At 44.8% G+C, this 20,671-nt stretch overlaps 1 protein-coding gene across 4 annotated transcripts in view; it reads left to right on the top strand.

Moving 5' to 3' along the window:
- The first annotated feature begins 686 nt into the window (after positions 1-686).
- FAM120C (family with sequence similarity 120C) overlaps positions 687-20,671 on the top strand; it is a 38,868-nt gene continuing 18,883 nt past the window's right edge. For all 4 annotated transcript variants that reach the window (XM_044443546.1, XM_044443544.1, XM_044443545.1 and 1 more), the window contains exons 1-13: positions 687-1,440; positions 5,803-6,049; positions 7,867-7,949; positions 9,438-9,566; positions 9,911-10,013; positions 11,969-12,054; positions 13,120-13,436; positions 13,718-13,994; positions 14,127-14,298; positions 15,001-15,250; positions 15,966-16,080; positions 16,750-16,959; positions 17,864-18,065. In XM_044443546.1, the coding sequence (XP_044299481.1) occupies positions 838-1,440; positions 5,803-6,049; positions 7,867-7,949; positions 9,438-9,566; positions 9,911-10,013; positions 11,969-12,054; positions 13,120-13,436; positions 13,718-13,994; positions 14,127-14,298; positions 15,001-15,250; positions 15,966-16,080; positions 16,750-16,959; positions 17,864-18,065 (2,794 nt within the window). In that variant the 5' untranslated portion in view covers positions 687-837. The remainder of the gene's footprint in view (positions 1,441-5,802; positions 6,050-7,866; positions 7,950-9,437; positions 9,567-9,910; positions 10,014-11,968; positions 12,055-13,119; positions 13,437-13,717; positions 13,995-14,126; positions 14,299-15,000; positions 15,251-15,965; positions 16,081-16,749; positions 16,960-17,863; positions 18,066-20,671) is intronic.

Below are 20,671 nucleotides of genomic sequence, written 5' to 3'. Positions count from 1 at the left end.
CAAAGCGTGCCAGAGACGTGACAATATGGCGACGTTCCTCGAATGAATAACCGAAGAACCTCCCCCGTTTCCTACCGCAGATGGTCTATATCCAATTACTATAGCCCTAGGCTGGGACTAAAGTTTTTTTTTTGTTTTTTTTTAAAGGGGTGAAGTATGCTTCCGAAATCCCGCGCGGTAGCGAGCCCTCACGCTCAAATGAAAATGTACGAAGGCCTTACAGTGAACTCGCGGGCTTTGGTGGAACTCTTAAGAGGTGTGAAGAATGTTTGCAGGGAGCCTCCGATTTCTGCCCCTCCTATGAGGCGAGAGACAAGAGCGTATAAAAGTATGGCGAAGCTCTCAGTTCATCGGGAATTGCAGTCAAAAGTTACCTTTTCCTCTGTTTATGTCTGCTTTGGGGTGGCGGGGGGGGGAATCTTTTATTCTATGGAACTACAAGTCCCATAACGCTATGCAGCGCCAGGAAAGCGCGCAGAAATCATGATAACATGGTGGGCTTTCCCGATCTGCTGGGAGTTGTAGTCCCACTATCTCCTACGATCTTCTGACTAATAAGAGATTAGGTAGACGTGAAACTACATTTCCCGATGGGCTATAGTTTTAGTTGAGAGAAAGGAGGAGGAGAGGAGGCAGGAGGAGGAGGAGGAGGAGGAGAAGAAAGCTACAACATGGCGGCTGCATCCATTCCCCAGAAGTGGGAGCTGTGAGAAGCGTAGCCCCAGGAGCTGGAGCAGCTTTGACTGTGCCGAGTCCTGGTCTCGGGGTGCTAGCCCCTTAGCCATCCCCGTTTGCCCTAGCGGGAGTGGGGCCTGCACCCTTCAACTGTGCCAAGCCATGGGGGTGCAGGGCTTCCAAGAGTTCGTAGAAAAGCGCTGCCCAGGGGCAGTGGTGCCTGTGGACCTGTTGAAGTTGGCACGGGCCGTAGGGGGCCGTGGAGGCGGGGGCCCTGCCTACTGTACAACCTTCCACCCCCCAGCTGGCTATCCCCACCCAGCTGGGGCTGCACAGGGGCTGGGACCTATGGTTGGTACAAGCCCATACCCACACACTCAGCATGCACCGGGATTGGCGCCCCCAGCACCCTGTCCAGCTCGGCTCCTGGTGGATGCTGATTCTGCTTTGCAGCGTCTGTACGGTGGCTACCAGACAGACTGGGTGTGTGGGGGCCAGTGGAATGCTATGGTGGGTTATCTGGCTGCCCTTTCACAGGCCTGCCTCTATCAAGGTGGGCTGGAATTAGCTGTCATCTTCAATGGAGGGCTTGGAAAGGAGAGGCTCCCTGAGTGGGGCAGGAAGGCTCAGGCTGAGAGGCAGACAGCTCAGCTAATTGCTGGGCATGTGGGCAACAAAGGTACCCCACCACCACGGGCCTGGTTTCTTCCTCCGGCTTGCTTGGGGCACTGTGTCCGTCTGGCCATGATTCGGTTCCGGGTCAAGGTAAGGTCTATATGACCCCTGTTGAATGCACCCTCTTGCATCCTGTTGAGTTCTGTGTCATTTTGAATATCTCAGTATTGGTTCTTCTGTTCTTGCACCCTTACTTTCCCTCACCCCATCCCGATTCCATTTCAGAGTGCATTTTAATTGTATTTTGGGTTACTTTTTATTTCTTTCCAAAGGTTCATCCCTTCTCAGTATTCCTGGACACTTGTTGCCCTCCCTGATACACTCCTGAACATTCTGCTATGGTTAAGCTTCTATTCCCATAAATTCCTCAAAAGTTGTTTCTTCACCTTATCTGCTACCAATGCTTCCTTTTGCTTACCCTCTTTTTCAACCTATGTCCAGCCCTCATGCTTTCTTGAGCCTTTTTATTAGTCTTTTTCAAGGATTGATCAGCAAGTTTTTCACATCTGACATGAACAATTTGAGAAAACCAGAGCTGCAAAATAATTGCAGCCATGGCCACAGATAACTGCAACTTGCTTATCTTCACAGGTCATAAAACTATAGTACAAGTCCTATCATATATGTCTGACAGGTATGAATTTAATTGCTTAGGTGCTATCTCCTGTGTAGAAACTGACTTGGTTATTGGCTTTTGTAAGGATAATCTGTGGATAATCAGTGTGCCTGGTTGCAGATGGGAAGACTGGATTTCATCTAATTTTCCCCAAATAGCTGCATGTAGTCTCATGAAGCCAAAGGTAAATTGGCAAACAAAGGCTTGAAGATCAGCTGAGGTTGAATAAGCAGTGAAAGCAGCTGACCTGAAGCAGAGGAGCTTCAAATGCAGCCTCCTTAGTGAATGAACAACTGCATCATGTTGCATCTGTACACAAATTTATCAAACACCATTTTGACCCAGTACCAGGCATGATGTAGCCCAGTGAGACACTTCTAAAGCCCTGTTGACTTCCACAGGAGAGTTTAATATGTGCTTTGGTTTCTCCATTTCAAACCAGTAGGACATAAATGTGCTTAACTTCTGGATTATGCTAATAATAAATTGGTGAGGAAAAGGGGAAGTGTTTGAGCCCAACTAAGTTCTTGTATCACTGTGGTCAGTCAAGTCAACATCCTTGTACAATTTTCTCTGCTATGGTCAGGACACATCCCTAAAGAAGGTTATGGCTTGTGTTTCTGAACATCAAAGCTGGTCGTATACCTTGTGGCCAGCCAGTTTTGAAAAGCAGGTGGCTGTTAAAACTATGTTATGATAGGACATGGGTGCCTGCTGATCAAAGGGCATGAAATTAAATCCAAATCAGTGAAAGTTTTCACTTTCCCCTTGCATATGTTAAATTTCATTGTAGCTATGTCTGTTTTGCTAAGAGGTTTGGAATTTTGCCTTAATGTCATTTCAGATTCTGCAGTTGAGTATGTATGATTGGAATATAGCAATGTGTATTATTTTGCTCTGTTTGTACACTACATGTTCCCTCCCCATTCTCCAAAGAATTTGAAACTATTCTGTTCTTATTGTGTGTTTTGGGGAGATGGGAAAGAGTTGAGCTCCTAAAACCATTGGAAGCAGTAAGTGTTTGGATGCAAAATAATAGTGACTAGAGGCTCATGCACAGTATCACTTTCTGCTAGATTTCTCACAGAGGGCCTGCATTTTGCAGAAATGGTTCCTCCTGTTTTAAGATTGTCTTCTGACATGAATGGCATATAGATTTTATTGTTTTGAAGCACAGCATATCTGAACTGAAGCAGAGGTCATGTTCTTTGTCTGCCATGATTTTTGCTCTGTAGACTTCAAAAGCCTTGAACATTTACTCTTAATTTTCACCTTAGGATTTTCTTTATGAAAGTTATTTCATTCCTATACTGCCCAATAGCTAAGGCCCTCTGGGTGCTTAACAAATGTTTTTGTTTGTTTTTATATCCTGCTGTTTTTTTTTGCCTGTGAATGTATTTGGCTATGGCTGACCTTCCATCCAAATTTAAGTGTGAGAATCTCAGATTCCTGTCCCACTGCAAGTGAGGGGAGAATGTTGTCATTCTAAATACTGGAGGCATTAAGATGAATAGTTTTACCCCACTTTTCTAACGTTAAAAAACAAAGAAGTTTATAGACATTAAATAAAACAATGATAATGTTAAAAACTAGTAATACAATGCAAAGCCTAAAATAGGTAAGTAGCATGGTGCTAGTGGGGTACCAATGCATGCTCAGACACCTTCCTTGGCACATATTGCAGGAATCCACTCTTGTCCCTTACTTAAACATAAAATATATACCAATATTTTGGTTCTCTTTTTGCTGTGACCTGCTGTGATTCTCAGATGCTCCAGTACTCACACTCCCCTTAAAATGGTCACTTGTCTGTTTGAGTGGTTAGATAGGCAGAAAACCTAAGACAAAAGAAGAATACAGTAAGGTCCCCACTGAAGTAAAATGATCAAAAGAAATTACCAAACTTGTTCTGTTATGTTCTGTTGATCTGCTGAAAGAATGAATGCAAGAAATACGGAAGGATAGATTATCAGAATACTTGTCTAAGGTATTTGAGAAATAGGAGCAACAGAGGCACATTTGCATTTTTGATCCAATGAAGTCAAACTCCCAAAATTATTGATGGGGGAGAACAGTAGGAAAGAAGCTAACTGCCCGAATGAATTGCTCTGTACAGATGTGTTTAGATACTAGAACAAATAATGATTGATGGGGACATCTGCAATGAATTGTCCAGTCCCTTGGAAATACAAAAAAGAGCTATCTCTATGGAAGTGAATGAGTTTAGATGACATGCTGAGCCTTGTCCTGATTTATGTAAGGTTACATGTGCAACACCTATTTAAGCTTTGTTGTGTTGCATGAATCCAGTGCAGATAGGTTATAGGATGGTTGTTCATCTCATGTTCACTTAGCTTCTATGGTATGACAACCCCCAAGTAAGAGTTGCATATTCAAAACTGTGTCTGCACGCACTGTGTTCTCACTGTAGATTCAGTAATGCATGGTGGGCTGCCGTGCCAGCAAGCATCCCCAGTGAGTCATCCTCACATCTTGTGGAAATTAGTTCACCAGTGGAATGATCCATTCTTTCCCTAGCAGCTTCCAATGCTCCATCTTCAGGAGGTTATTTCAGCCTTAAAGAGTCAGGGTATTCTGAGCCTTTGAGGTACGCATTTACCTAAAAGGGCCAAAGGTTTGTACAGTCCCACCGTATGTCATTACCAAGAGGGTGAGAACAGATACATAAAAGAAGCTTGATTTGCAGAAATTCTTAAAGATATAATCATTTTCTTACTAGGGTTGAGGAGAATAAAACCCTGAATATCACAGCAGTAGAATCCAGTTATTTTAATGGTAAATAGTTGCATATGGTTGGGTCTGAGCTTTGTCAGACAGGTCAAAATTGGCCCTTATTTTTTTTATTGAAATCTTCATTTGTAATATCCTTATCTAAAAAAATATATAAACAATCAAGTTGTTCTTGCTTTGCCATTAATTACCTTTGGATTTTAGGAATCTGTCTTTTCCCTTTTTAATTTCCTAAGGCATAATCCTATGCATGTTTACATAGAAATAGTGCCCTTCAGCTTCCAGCATTTCATTATCAGAATGTTTTAATGGGTTTTAATAATGGAATGTTTAACTTCTATGTCCCCCTTTATTACTTTTGTTGTTTTGCTTTTATATGAAATCACATATTTTTATTATGAATGTTTCAAATATATTGTTAATTGTTTTGTTTTATTTGTTGCTGTATAATATATTGTGAGCTAGCCAGAGAGCCTCAAGGCAAAGGGGTGCAGTATACAAGTCCAATAAACAAACAAACAAACACAAATTCCCAGCCAGCTATGCTTCCATGATTCCTTATTTGTATGCAACAGCAAGCTAAGAATTAGAGGAATTGTGGAGAAGCACACATGGTCAGAATGTGTGCTTCTCTAGGCTTGCAGAGGCTTCCTCACATGCTAAATTCAGGCTTAACGTGTGTAAACCAGGCTGCATGAACCATGGTCAACTTTAACCAGAGTTTGCAAAGCAGCATGTGACTGAAATGCTTCCATGACCACTTGCTATGTTGCTTTGATACCATTCACACCTTTTGTTTTCTGAGTGGTGTGCACATTTCCCTTATGTAGGTAGCAGGAATTGATATATATGAATGAATTACTCCCAGATGATCGTATGACTTTAAAGCAAAGTGCCCTGTTACTGTTATTTAACATTTGTGTACTGCCTTATCTGCAAAAACAGCCGACAAAGTAGTGTACAAAAATTTACAAACCATAAACACTTAAAACAATAAAACAAGAACAATGAACACAGAAGGGAAATTAAAGTTACATATTTTGAGAAGCTAAAGATACTCATCCTTGTCCCTATTTTCCTTTTAGGTTTTCCAAAGCTTGGAAGATCATCATCAGGAAGTGGTGTCCTTCTTCCGTGAGAATGGCTTCCATGGGCTAATTGCTCATGACTCAGAGTATGCCCTCTGGAACATCCCCTCCTATTACAGCTCCCATGCCCTCAAGCTAAGCTGGAATGGCAAAAACCTCACCACCAACCAGTTCCTCATGCAAGAGGTAGCCAAACAGCTAGGCCTCAAGCTGAGCAGCTTTCCCATCTTTGCTGCCTTGCTAGGTAAATAGAAAGTGTGTGCATTCATGTGCTAGCGTGGCCTGGTTCACATGATGTAACAGGCTTTTGTGGCTCAGTTCATCCACAGGGGCTGTTGTATTGCTCTGGGAGCCAGTGGGTGCCATTTTTGCTCGTCTGCTACAAACCAGGCAGCAGGAGTTGTTTTGAGAGTTATACAACCCTCAACTCCTTCCACCTGGGCTCACATGGCAGAACAACCCACGGCAAGGCAGGTGCCAGGCAAAAAATGGTGTCTGCAGGTACCTGACACAACACCATAGCTCCAAAGGGTAAATTTCCCCATAGTAGACTGTTTGTCTTGTATGAAGTAGATTAAGTAATTAGTGAATGACTAGGGCAGAAGTGCTTAAATTTATTTAGGCTTGAAATATTTTGCAATGGATGATTGTTTTGTTGTTGCTGTTTTGCAAATGTATGTTTATATGTAATCTTAGAAGGGTTGTCTAGGGATTACTTCTGAATCCTGTCTCTCTTCTGGTCATATGCTGTATTTAGTACCATCATCTGTGGCTTTTTAAAAGTTGCTTAATTCTGGTTCAAGTATAAAAATGCCTAGGCAACCATAAGCAAAACATGCATACTTGTGCTCTCATTTTTGACTCAAGCTACACCACAGGGCTGTTGTGAGGGTTAATGTGGAGAGTGAAAGAAATAAAGTTGGCAAGAGTAGGCCGCAGTACATATATTGCTGACTAGCATAACTTTCAGTGCTTTGTCTTTAAAATGAGCAATACAAGCACTCAAAATCATCACTTCTGATATTTCTTCTCACCTAGCCCTTTCTTTGTTGAGCTGCAATATTGCCAGGTGATCTTTACCAATGCCAAAGTCTAGACACTGCTTAATGATGGAATATCAGTTTTTCTCTAAGTGACACAGGGAGGATTCTAGATTCAGGGTTTTTTTTTTAAAGAAAATGAAATTAAATGAATTTTCATGGAGAATAATATGTCACTTTTTGTTTTCATTGTTTCTCCATGCTTTATTTGCATTAATGTGTATGAAAGGGCAAAATTTCCTTCCCATTTCTTACTTGGTACCTGGTAAAAAGTAAGGTTGTGAGTTTCCACAGTGCCAATGGTGGCTTCATTTGTGAGATTCTGAGAGGAGAACTCCATCCAGTGGTCTCATGCAAATATTTGCATCTCCTGCAAAGTCTGAATGCTGGCTACATGGAATCACATGTGTCGAATCCTTTCCAACCCCATAATTACCTCTTCTGTGCATGTTGCTGTTCAGAATATTTGGGCTTACTGAGTGTCAGGTCTGGCAGAAAGAAAAAGAGAGAGGGTCAGAATGTCTTCAGAGAATGAAGGAATCCTTTTCTGATGCACATTGTAGAAAGGGATTGCAGAGGCCTTACAGAAGCTGTGACTGAGTCTGATTGTCTACTACCTATGTACTCTGACTGGCAGGAGCTGTCCAGGGAAGATTCTTTAAGCTGCCATCCTTGGCTGTTTTCATCCTTAATTCAAATTAAGTAGCTCTATGAAAGTCTGCTTCATTTCAGTGCTTGAATTGATTTTCTCTTTGCCAGATTGTAGGCTTGTGAAGGTCATGGTGTAGTGCACAACTCTCGGAAAGCATCTCTATCATCTTGCTATATCCTGTTTGTCTAAATGTTGATCCAAATGTTAATCTAGCAGGTGCCTTCTGGTGAAGCAGTTGCTGTGTGCCTGTGTCTTGCCCACCTGAATGGTGGAGAAAGACACTGGCACATGGGGAGAGAGGGTGGGAATCTCACTGTTGTTTTTTGGCAATTGCGGTATGACCTTGCACAATCCCCTGTGCCCTTCCAGGGAACCACATCCTTCCAGATGAAGATCTTGCTGCCTTCCATTGGAGCTTGCTTGGACCAGACCACCCATTGGCTTCACTTAAGGTACCACTCACATCTCTTGTCCCATCTGAAGGGCCTCAAGGAAGCAAGCCCTGACAGAGCAGGGAGGCAGGGATGTTACCATTTGGAAGAGGAGAAGAGTCTTGAGGAAATGAGATTGTGTTTTGGATGTTTTTGTTTCCTACTCATGGAAGGAACTTTCCAAGGAGAAGTGGGGAGTGAGAAGAGACAGGACTCCTGAACCCTGTCATTAGCTTTTAGCAGGAAGTGGACTTTGAGAAGTGGAAACAATGCCAAAACGTAACACTCCATGTTCTCAGATCAGAAAAGAACCAGAGTTTGGTTCACAACCAGAAACTGGAATTTCAGGAACCTTTTTCTAGCTTTGGAAGAAATGTTGAAATAAAATGGAGATGGACTAGGTCTAGGAAGCTGTACCTGGGTATTCTGTTTTACAGTGAACATTTCAAATTGTCACACCCATGCTCCTGGATGCTCCTGAATGTTCAACTCTCAACAGTGGATTGTTGTAGTGTGGGAACAGGGCTGATGAAAATTATGCAAGGATTAAATAACTCATGGATTGTTTTAACTTGCACAGGCTATGAATTTAACCCTCATATTGGTTAATTGGCCATTGTTTAGTACTCACATAACTCCTGCCATAAAACTTGCCTAGCACAACTCATAGCCAAGGGTTGAATTTTTAGGATTTTGCCCATGGGCGCTGCAACTTGTCATAGCTCAAATACCTGTATTTGATAAACATATGAGGATGAGCCACAGTGTGGCATGTGAACCCCGAGGCACTGGTGGGAGACTGGAATGGGAGAGGGTGAACTTTTCTCCTTCCCTCCTTTTCCTTTTGTACTACTGCCATAGCTTTGTAGGGCTGGAGAGCTTCTAGAGGAATGACATGGTCAGAGAAGAAAACATAATGCAGCTCTGGCAGGGTTACTAGATTCACTCCTGTTCTCTGCTTGTGTCATGGTCTATAATGGCCACTGTGCCATTATAATTTAGGAAGCCAGTTCATGCTTTATGCTACAGTCAGCTGTATTTCCAACTGTATTTGATTAGTGTTGCAATTTTTACAAGATATACATATATTCCATCTACTATCTGTATTCTTCCTTCTGGCACCCCACTGAAAATTCAGAGGAAAGAAATATATACAGCAGAGATGGGCCACTTTAGGGCTGTTCTTCTGCTGCCTCTGCATTGGCAAAAACAGGCAGTGGTTTGCTGCCAAGCTTCAGCAGTTAACCATGATAGACAGGAAAGGGGAGGGGGCAGTTGGTTTCTAAGCTTGTTGCTCACCACAGTACAGAAGGAATTGGTATCTGTGGTTATAGGCCACCCTGTTGATCTTCTGCATGGTTGATGGCCAGAGGAGTGTCCCTTCCCCTCTACAGAATAGCTCCCTGGTCAAAGTTGTTGACTAGGACTGTAGAGTGTGGAGCTGTGCCATACTGTACTTTTTCCTCACCAGAGTTTTTTTTGGTAAAGTGCTTTGTGTTCTGGTTTCAGGTGCGAGCCCACCAGCTGGTCTTACCACCCTGTGATGTAGTCATCAAAGCTGTGTCTGAGTATGTGAGTTCCATCAAAAACCCCTCCAACTTGGATGTGATAGGGAGAGATGTCTTCAAGCATTCCCAGGTGAGATGTGCGAATTACGTGGTGGTGGTGGTAGGCCCAGAATATTAGACTGTGGAATAAAGCAATCCACAGACTCCTTTGGGAGTACTGCAGAGAGTGGGGGAATAAAGCGACCCACAAATTGGCAAGGGTGAATGATTTCAGTTAAGGGGTTCCACTGTCAGTTAAAGTTGACCAGCTTCTAGCTTGTGTTGATCTCTGTGCCTGTCATAGTTTGGGAATAGAATTTGCAGTTCATAAAATGGAGTGTGCTACATTGAAAGTCATTGATGGTATAGGTTATGACAGATAGCTACATTCCTTTCTCCACTCAATCACTTCTTTTTCTTCTCTTTCCTCCCCAGTCCAGAACCGAAGATAAAATAGAACGGTTCAAGAAGGCTGTGGAATATTATTCAGTGGCAACAAAAGTATCCCCTACACCTCTGAGCCAGTCTCCGTATGTTCGTGAGTATCCAGGAAATACCGATTCACTTCACCCCTCTCTCAAATGAGTTTCTCCCACTGTCCAAGAAGGTGAGGCCTTGCCTGACATCCCACAGTTGCCTCTGCTGGGTGAGGTCAAGTCTGGACTAGACCATCTGAGCCCAAACTAGATTATTGGTGTCTCTTAATAGCTATATTTCAGGAAGAAATTTGACATGGCTTCTCCAGCAGTGATGCTGTAGGACTATTTCTTCGATTCATAGTCTGTTAAAGGCACTGGAGCATCTTTCCAGGCCAGGAACTGGTACTCTTTTTGGCCCTTTCCACATTCAGCATTCTGCTCTCATAGTAAAACTATGTTAAATAGTCCATCCACATAGCCCACTAAAGCGTGTTTAAATTTACACCGCAAAAGCATTTAATCAGAAGTTCCTAATGGTTAAAGCATAGTTCATCTTGCTTAAGAAGCTGGGTGCCTTGATGCTTTGGAACTCATCTTTTGCAATAAGTCCCAGCAACCAGAGCAGGCTTCTCTAACCTGGTGCCCTCCAGTTTTGTCAGCCCTGACAAGCATGGCCAATGGTCAGAAATGCCCTGAGTTTGTTTATTTGTTTATTTCATGTCTATCCTACCCAGTAGCTGAGGTTCTCTGGGTGGTTAACAAAAATTAAACAGTTGAAGTACTAACACCTGCAGGGTATCAGGTTGGAGAAGGCTGAACAAGGCAGTAGCCTAGCAGTCTATCAGTGAACGGTAGTCTGCTCATCCCTGGCTGGGGGAACCAGTTTCTCTACCAACAGCCCCTCATTTCTTGCTAAAATACTTTATTACAGCTGGGAATGACCTTGCTGGCAGTACTCATGCCCCAGTTGCACCATTGAAACATATACCTGTTTTTCTTTTTTACAACACCATCTTTTCTTGGGAGACTTGGGTAAATTTCTGAAAACCACTGCACCAAGCCATTTTCCAAACTATGCTCCACAGAATCCTGGGCATCCAAGGATATTCATCTAAGGGATTGCAAGTGAGATGAGTGGTGATAGGGGCTTACACTTCATAAAGTCTCCAGTGCAGTTAGAGCACCCAGCAGGACTGTTAAGCCTTGCTGTCATTTTCTATAACCTGTAAAACTTAATAATGCATATGTATGCATCCACATGCAAGACAATACTCATTCACATTCACTTGCATATTACAGTGCACCCACTCTAATATTAAAGAAACTTCAGTTAAATATGTGGATGGGCAATTTATACTGCATTTCTTTGGTGGCATGCTGCCAGGGGCTGGAGTCTCCCCATGCCTCCCCCATACAGATCCCTGTCCACTCATATATATGCATGCCTAATCCCTGTTTTAACCCCTTCCTCTGCCACCAGAAAGAAAGAGGAGGAAAAAACAAATGCTCTGGGTTCCTGCCATAGAAGCTTCATACATAGAACATCCCCAGAGCATCCTAGAAAGCAAGCAGAAACCTCTAAGTAGTCCTCCTCAGAATGCTCTAGGAATGATGCTTCTGTGGCGCAGAAGCCAATTCATCTGTTTTTCTTCCCCACTTTTTTTTGGTAGCAGGAGATGCTGGGAATCTGGAAGGATGCCAAATGGGGCTTGTGAAGGGGAATGTATGTTTTTGCACCCTGTGATAAACTTAAAGATGCACCTTAGCACGTTCTGCAGAATCTCCTGCACTGCACAGTGGTTCTGTGGCAGAATACCCCAAGTATGAAGAGTTGTTCAAGGATACAAAATCTGGAAATTGCAAGTTTGGGAAACAGAGGAATGATTGTGCTTCAGACCACAAAAATATGACTCCCACATGCACCTGCTGTCTGAAGTGTTTCTCAACCACATCCTAGCTTAACCAGGCTATGCATTAATAGGTATTCCCATTTTGCCCTTTAATGGTCCCAGCAAGGGCATGCTGGGGTAAAAAACATTCCTGTTTGTAACAAGGTGACCATTCTGTGTTTCAGTCCCAGCTTTTGGGCCCAACCACTTTGGAGGGGCATCACCTATGAATCGCAATCCAATGGTACCGCTCCCTTCTGGGAAGGCCATGGTAAGTGCCCAGGCTTGCTTTAGGCACATGTTGATTTTGGACTGATATTCTGGCCATTCTTGTGTCAGTGACCATGTCTCATTGCTCACTGGGCTAGTCAGGGGACTGTGGCTTGTTGCAGGCTGGCAACAAGGAGCTGTTCGGTATGATACACAGATTGAGGTAACAGAAGTCTGGACTGTGCCATTTCAGACAGCAGGTGTGTTTGAGAGTAATATTTTGAATGCTTCCCCCTATGAAGAAAGTCCCCTGCATAAATCAGTCTAGCACATTTGGGAGAGGCTTACATTACATTAAACTATTCCTTCTCGCTTACAATGTACAAATATAAGAATATGTACAAAAACCTAACACCCCCTCCCTCCTACCAGTCTGAAGTGGTGCAATCTATAATTCTACCACATTAGCTTTCCTCATTCTGTGTAGCATGTCCCTCAGCAAAGAAAAGCCACATTCTATGTTTCCTGTAGCAGGATTAGTCATTTGTAGGTGCTTTTTGTACCATTTGGTTCTGTTGGGAAAGAGATGCAAAATTATATAGGAATGTCTCCTCCTATAGATCTGTGACATCACATAAAGCTTCGAGACAAACCCACGGCTCTGTGTGAGCCATGATAGCCACATGGGAATATGGCATGGGTGTGTGTTGTCATTGTGGGGGAGTCTGCCTTTAAAAGGAAAAAGAAAAACACATTTCTCTTGCAGCTGTTTGAGGTAAATTTGAAAAACTTTGATCTATTTGTGACTGAGAGTGAAAGGGCTGAACATGTCCTCCAGTGGGAAGAGATACAGGTTTTAGTGATCTGTATCTCTCTGCCCTTGTAGTAGTATATCAGACTATGTATATAATTCAGCCTTTCCTTGAACTGGATTACAGATCCTGCTAACGCTGTGGTGTCCACACTTCCTGGAAGCAGTCTCAGGCAGAAGTCTCCAACCAGCTACTCTCAGAACCTTTTTTGACCTGGGGAAGCCTGCTCTTAAGTGGTGCCCTGCCTGAGCAGTGTTCCTGGCTACAAACCATTGAACTTATTTTTTTCCACTTGTTTTTGCTTCCATCTGCAGTTCACACCCCAGATGGGGCCAAAGATGCAGTACCAGCCTTCTGCCCCACACAGTGCGGTTGCTGCCACCTCTTCTTTCCTTTCTGGTCCCAGCTCCAGCTTCCTCTTCCCTCCACATGGCCTGGCAGATGCAGCCCCTTTCCATGAGGACCCTGCCTTGAAGGGTGGACACTTCAACAGCTGGCCTATCTCTTACGACAGCTGTCCCACCAAATTCCCCAACCACCACCTGAGTTCCAAGCCTTCCCCATCGTCTGGGCCTGGGTCTTCACCCTCTTCTTCCTCTGATGGGGAAGAGCACAATGGAACCAGTTCCAAGTGAGTATGTTGTGGGGTGGGGGGCTTCTGAGGCCTGTGCAAAGTGAACTCTAGGATGAAAGCAGCATGTGGGGAGGCCGGGTCCCTGAGCTGCCCATCCCTACTCCTGGGAATTGGGAGAAGTCCCGTAGGTTGTACCAGTCAGAGGACAGAAGAGCCAGGAGCCCTAGGTTCAGTTCCCTGTTTGAGGTGGGGGAGGTTAGATGGAGAAGGGTCCTAGCTTTACTGCTTGACCTGGGATGTGGAACTACTAGCATTTCCCTTTCCTCTTGTTCCTCCAGCCACGTGTCCGAAACAGTGCCTCGCAAGTCTGGCTGGGAGGATGAAAAGATGATGAGCCAGGGCTGGGGGCAGCCGGCTGGGGGCTCTGGCAACTCTGAGAGGAACCTGAGTGGGCCTGAGGCCCACATCCCCTCGCTGCTCTCCATGGCGACCCGCAACCACATGGACATCACCACCCCACCCCTGCCCCCAGTTGCCCCCGAGGTGCTTCGTGTGGCCGAGCACAGGCACCGCCGGGGGCTTATGTACCCTTTCATCTACCATGTTCTTACCAAGGTGAGAAAGGGGACAAGGAACCATTTGAGTTCTGTTAGCTGGCTCTTTGTGGGGAATCTAGGTGGCTTGGAGGGCAGCAAGGGGCTGAAAACCAGCCCTCCAGGATTCTCATTGCCTAACCCTCCTTTCCAGGGTGAAATCAAGATCCCTGTGTGCATTGAGGATGAGTGCAATACTGAGCTGCCCCCGGCAGCAGTCCTTTTCCGGGCTGCACGGCAGTATGTCTATGGTGTCCTCTTCAGTGTGGCTGAGACCCAGCGGAGGATGGAGCGCCTGGCTGTGCGGAAGCGCATTCCCGTGGAAAGTAAGAGCTCTCTTTCGGCCTCATCAAGTGCTTGCTTGTGCCCCTTCCAGCGCTGTAGTTCTCAAGCAGTGGGAGGCAGGCTTGCAAGGGATGACCTGGCAGATTGCTTGGAAATGGAGTTTCACTGTCAACAAGGGCCTTTCTGTTCCCCTGCCTGGTCAGTATTTGTTTGGCTAGGCCAGGTGCTCCTCTGCCTGCCTCTTCAACTCATTCAGTGTAAGTGGTTCTGTGGGCAGAGTGTTGTTCCCACCCCCATGAAGGAACCACACATTCACTTGCAGCCTCTGTTTCCATTTTTGCCTTCTTGAGCCCTGTGATCATCCTCCCATTTTCCTTTGACTTGCATCCCTCGGGAAGAGTCTGAAGCCCAGGTCAGTATTTCTTGACCTTGCCTGCAATGTCGTAGGCAGGCCTCTGCTGTTGCAGATCTGTGACTGGGCCATGTGGATGTTCTGAGCATTGCCAAGCTGCTTAGAAGAGTTAGAGGAACTGCAATGGGCTGTAATACAGACTCCAGTACTGCGGTTTCATTCTTTGAGCTTGACTTGTGATGGTGCACATTTACTGCAGCAGTTGGCAATCTCTGATATAGACCACCCTGGGTGCACATTATCTAACTGAAATAAATCCAGTATATCTCAACTGTAAACTTAGAGAAGGAGGTTATCCTTCTCAAATGGGCCCTTGTCCTTTTCGGTGCAGCCCACCCAGTTATCATCAAGGAATGGTCAGCGTACAAGGGAAAATCCCCCCAGACTCCAGAGCTGGTCTCAGCCTTTGCCTTTCGGGAGTGGACATGCCCCAACCTCAAGAAACTCTGGCTGGGAAAAGCAGTGGAAGACAAGAACCGACGCATGAGAGCCTTCCTGGCCTGTATGAAATCAGACACACCCAGCATGCTCAACCCAGCCAATGTCCCCACGCACCTGCTGCTGATGTGCTGTGTACTACGGTGAGTGAGCTGAGTGGTCTGAGGGCAAAGAGGAGAGGGGGTGAAGAAGAGGTTGTCAGTGTGGGGAGGGCATCTTAGCCAAGAGGCTTGGATGGCATCCCCATGGCTCAGATGGCAGAGAGGAAGCATGTGACCTTGATGGTGAAGCATGTCAATACGAATTTCTAATGGCCAATGCTGAAGATCCCAGGGGGCAGTTTGTAAGGTGCAGAAGGCTTGGTGCAAATGTAACACAATAAATGTGAGGGGAATGGTCCTTTCTGGAGGCTGGAGTTCTTTTTTTTGTCAATATTTTTGTTTCTAGGTCTCATCGTTCTTCATTACATGAAGGTACTTGCTGGGGTAGTTTTTTTCTGATACTAAATATGGTGATTGCTAAGATCCTGAGATGCAAATGCAAAACAGCTGTTCTGCAAGTTAAGGGAGCATGGCTGTGGAAGAAAGCAAAGTGCCAGTTGGATTGTTCCCTAGCAGAAGGTTCAAAAATAGTATACAGACCAAGAATAAATTTTCATGTTTGTCCATTTTGAGATTCCAGGAAAATACAAGGTCTAGATGTCAACTAAAGAAAGAAAATACAAAATGCCTGTTAAAATGATGAAAGCCACCCCAGTTCATCACTGTATGAACATAGAAAGTGTTCTTTTGGATTTCTTTTTCTCTCCGCTGTGGTAGATTATTTTGTCTGAAATACTCTGTCCTTTCTTACAAAAAGATATATGATACAATGGCCTGGGGGCCGAATCCTGCACAGACATGAGTTGGATGCCTTCCTGGCCCAAGCTGTGTCTGCTCAGTTGTATGAGCCAGATCAACTTCAAGAACTGAAGGTAGGGTTGTGGTTTGATCCTTTGTGGTATTTGTAGTGAGAGGGGGTCAAGAGAAGGTATCAGGTTCTCTAGGTTAAAACTGGTGGGTTAAGGATGGAGAGCTCCTCTTCTTGTCTTCCTACCCTTCCTCATTCATGAAACATTCATGGAACATACACCCCTCCCCTCCCCTGGTACCATACTGTCCTTGATGCCTTCCCCCTTCCACCCCCCACCCCAAGTTCTAAATTCTGCAAAACATCTGATTTCTAACTCTTGCCAGTCATGAAGCCTTCCGAGAGACATTGCAACATTTGGAATGGGAGAAAACTGTCCCAAAGCTGGCAGACTTCCAAATGTTTGGTGGTTGGGAAAAGGGGAGCTGTGCTGGGGGCAGAGTCATGGCTCCCAGGAACCAAGAAGAACCTTGGTTCTGCTCTTCTCTTAACTCTGATAATGCTATCAGCAGCTCTGACTTTGATTTGTTAGGAGCTTAGAACAAGAGACCTAGGCTGAATCCCAAATTTGCATTAGTCACTTCTTTCCTTAAGCATCACTGTGGCTATGTCCTCCCTTACAAAAACTCCAAACTCTTGGTTTGGGACTTAGGAAGGCAGCTTGAGTGACAAAGTAGGGGGCAGTAACTCATCCGAGCTCTTTGAGAGCCAAGGAATGTTGCTTCTCTTGCAGATTGAGAAACTGGATCCCAGAGGGGTACAGCTGGCCGCTCTATTTATGAGCGGAGTGGACACAGCCCTCTTTGCCAATGATGCTTGTGGGCAGCCCGTGCCCTGGGAGCACTGCTGCCCGTGGATCTACTTTGATGGGAAGCTCTTCCAGAGCAAGCTAATCAAAGCCACACGGGAGAAGGCACCTCTCATAGATCTCTGTGATGGACAAGTAAGCACTGGCACTTCCAGAAGGGAGCATGGTGGCTGATCTGCTGTAGTCGCCGCTGCAGCACCAGGCTTGGATTTCAGGGCCAGGCCACACCTTAATGGCCATGATAGTCCGGGAATGGGAAGAGCGGTAGTGCAACACATCTGGAGAGTACCACATGAAGAAAGTCTTCCTAATATTTCCAATGTCCAGAACAGACTCTCAGGTCTCTCTCTATATATCTTCTCCTCTTAGAACTAGCAAAGGTCCAAATTGAGAAAGGAGTTGGACCTCTAAGAGTGTTGCTCCCGAAATTCCTGCAGTGCAAACTGGGAGAACCCCGCCAACTATCACTGTCTCAGTATCATGTGTCTCAGTGTCTTGAGCTTTCTTCCCTCATGAGCAGTATGCAGTAGCTAGATGTGCCTTTTGCATGTATGGGCTGCAGGCACAAGACCAGTGAAAAAATGCAGTGCTGTCACTCTGCTTGGCCTTCTGCACTTAAGGATATGAGCAAACTGGGATCTGGCTTTTCATCTGCCATCTTGGAAATATACTTAATTCTTTGATACTGAAAAGAACCCATCATAGGGTAATCCTGCTAAGGTGAAACACTTTTACATCCCTCTGATTTCAAGGGCAGGCTTCACATATTTAATTTTGGTTAGATCACACCCTCTGTGCAAATAACACTGTCTGAAGAACTGTCTTACATGATCTTGCCCTTTAGTACCATTATCCAGGTTGTCCATATTTTCCCACCCTACTTGTGCTTACTGTTTGATCTTGCAGGAATATACGTATGATATTTATATGATAGTCACAAAGTCACATCTGATCACATTCAAGAATATAAGGGAATAAATAAGGCACCAGTTGAAATGAACCTCCCATAATGTGATTTCTTATCTTATTTCTTGGTCAGACTGAACAGGTGTCCAAAGTTGAAAAGATGAGGCAGAGCATCCTCGAAGGCATCAACCTCAACCGCCAGGCCCCGCCACCTTTGCTCCCTCCTCCGCCCTTTGTGTCCTCTATGGCCCCACCCTTTTACCCTATGCCTCTCTACCATCGTGCCATTGGCTCAGTTCAGCCACCAGGACCTGGGAGAACCAGAGGCTTCACAGGTAAGTGGCTGTTTCCCCAGTTCTCATAGGGCAATATTTAAGTAGCCTGTTGTCCCTGCAGGCCCATCACCTGTTCTCTTCCACAAGTGGCACCCACAGTTTGTGCAGTGAAGATTTTGTGCTTCCTTTTAGGAAGCTCCAAAACATATGCAAAAGCTTGTTTCTGAATCATAACATTTCTGGATCAGCACAGCTTCCTTATGGGAGCTCTCCTGGACAGCCCTGTTCCACAAACAAATGTTTCTATCCATTTCGGGATCTTAGAGGAAGCACTAAATCCTGATTGCACAAGTCATGGGTGCAGCTTGAAAAATGGAATCAGTAGTGTCCCCACTTGCACAATGGCCTGCTTGGATATTAACATTTATATCCAACTTTTCTGTATTGTAAAGTTATGCTCATATCAGCTGACAAGATAAATAGGAAAACCACCATACCAATATAAACTCTCTGCCACACTGCAAATGAACATACTATAAATGTTTCCCTAATTAGCTTTTCAGTTCCAGCTTAGCCACCTCACTTGCATGTGCTGGGAATCTTTTTTTTTTTTCAAAACAGATTAATTAATTTATTTAAAATTTCTTTTAGGCTGCCTTTATGGGTGGAACCCTCTGATGGCAGCATATAAGATAAAAACTACAAAGTGGATACAATAAACATCAATAACTGGGTTCGTATGACACAACCCATCCTAGGTTACTACCCACAATCAGTTTTTGTGTTGTACAAACTCACACTGGAGGCAGGAAGCAGAGTTGTGTGGGTAATAAGTCAACCATACAACCCATAGCTAGTTCTATAGATTAATAGTATGCATGATGGGTTGTCTCATTGTCCAAACACAGACAATGGACCCCATTGTGTTTATGAGGAATTGGCTAGCAATTGGCAAGGCACAATGTTAAGAATAGTTAAATATCCATGCTGCTCTTTCCATGTTTTTCCTCGTCACCCTTTTGGGTGACCCAGTGTCAGCTGTCCCCAGAGTGGCCAAGTCTCTGATTTACAGCCAGCTTCAGTTAGTGACCTAACTAATAAACTGGGAATCCAATTAAATGCTTAATAGTAGAGAGAAGCCTTGCCATAAAACAGTCAGTCAAGGCCTTTGGGATGTTACATTGTGAAGCATTCCAGGGGATATTGCATACGATGATCAGCATTTGTTCAAAAGAAGGGGCCTCAAGGTGCTGGGGTGTGTTTAGACATTGTCTCCAAAAGATTAATAGGCGGTTCTGGCGGCTCTGTTATTTAGAGATTTGCTGGATATGTCCCTTCTTCCAGCTGTGGCTCACCACAAGAGCCTGCCATACAGTCTAGTGTTCCACCAGAAAGGAAGACCTGCATGCTTCACTTCAAGTGGCAGCACACACAAGGGCAGGGAGGTTTGATTGTCTCTGCATCAAACTTTGAGTCTTCCTGGGAGGGGGGAAGGCCCCCCTCATTCACGCTTGAGGACCCAGACTCCTCGTTTCCTGCCTGCATGTTTTGTCCTGAGTTCCTGTTTCTGCCTCATCCTTAAGCACAAAGGCATCTCTGCAGTCAGGAGAATCAGGCTCTTCTCCTGAGGACTTGTCAGACAGAGACTTAACACCAAGTAGCACCTGGAAGTGTCTCCCCCTGCCTCCAGTTTGCTGCTGTATGCTGCTTTGGGTTTGCTATGGCCTTTTTTGCTTTTAAACTTGTTTGCATGGAGAGACTGTGAAAGCTTTTGCCTCCCATTTTTGACAGCTATGAACATTTCCTTCAGAGTGCTCCATCAACACCTTGGAGAGGCTGCTCACCTTTTTAAAAATTTTACACAAAAAGATGAGTGCAAAAAAATTGTGTGTGTGTGTGCATGTGGTTCTGTAAACTTCTATTTCATTTTTTTTCTTAGTACAGTTGAACACCTCCCATCTTTTGCAGTAGCAGAACTGCAGGGATTTGAAGTATAAGGGGAACTAAGGACATGTGGGGAGGGGGAAGATGAGGATCTCGCTGTGAAGAGTGTGCAACTCCTAAGGAAAATGTCCTCCTCAGCAAAAGACCCCTTGCAGCTTTAGTCTCCTTTCGCTGCTTGCCTTCTGTAGGTGTGGAAGGGAAATTAATTTTGAGCCTCACCTGGGGCAGTGCCCAGGGTGGGTACCTGCTGTTCCTCAGCAACAGTCACTCCCCTAGACATGACTGCAGCTGAGGCTTCAAATCCCCACAATTGCACTACTGCACTAAATCATACTTATGCAATTACCTTTGAAAACGGTGTTTGTGGAGGTTGGGTTTTTTTTTTTTTTTGCAGACAATTATGTGTACAAGAACATTTTATGGGCAGCCCCTCCAAGGTGCCATTGAGACACTTCGAAGGGACTCATCAGAGCTGGAAAAACATAGCCGCAAATCTCCAATGGCTCACTGTAGCTGCACAGAATGGGGGAAATATTTATTTGGGAGGAGGAGCAAGGGAGATAAAAGGGGCCAGCAAACCATGGTGAGCCTGATCATCTGGCTGATTGCCAGGGCGGATTAACATGACCTGTTAAGATGCCTTGTTGTTGTTAGTCGCGAAGACGTGTCCGACCCATCGCGACCCCATGGACAACAATCCTCCAGGCCTTCCTATCCTCCAC

The sequence above is a fragment of the Varanus komodoensis genome, unplaced genomic scaffold (genome assembly GCF_004798865.1).
Source record: "Varanus komodoensis strain SLA01 unplaced genomic scaffold, ASM479886v1 scaffold42, whole genome shotgun sequence".
NCBI classification, from domain to species: domain Eukaryota; kingdom Metazoa; phylum Chordata; class Lepidosauria; order Squamata; family Varanidae; genus Varanus; species Varanus komodoensis.
Note: the sequence above shows the minus strand (reverse complement) of the source record. Positions and strands in the feature narration are given on the sequence as shown.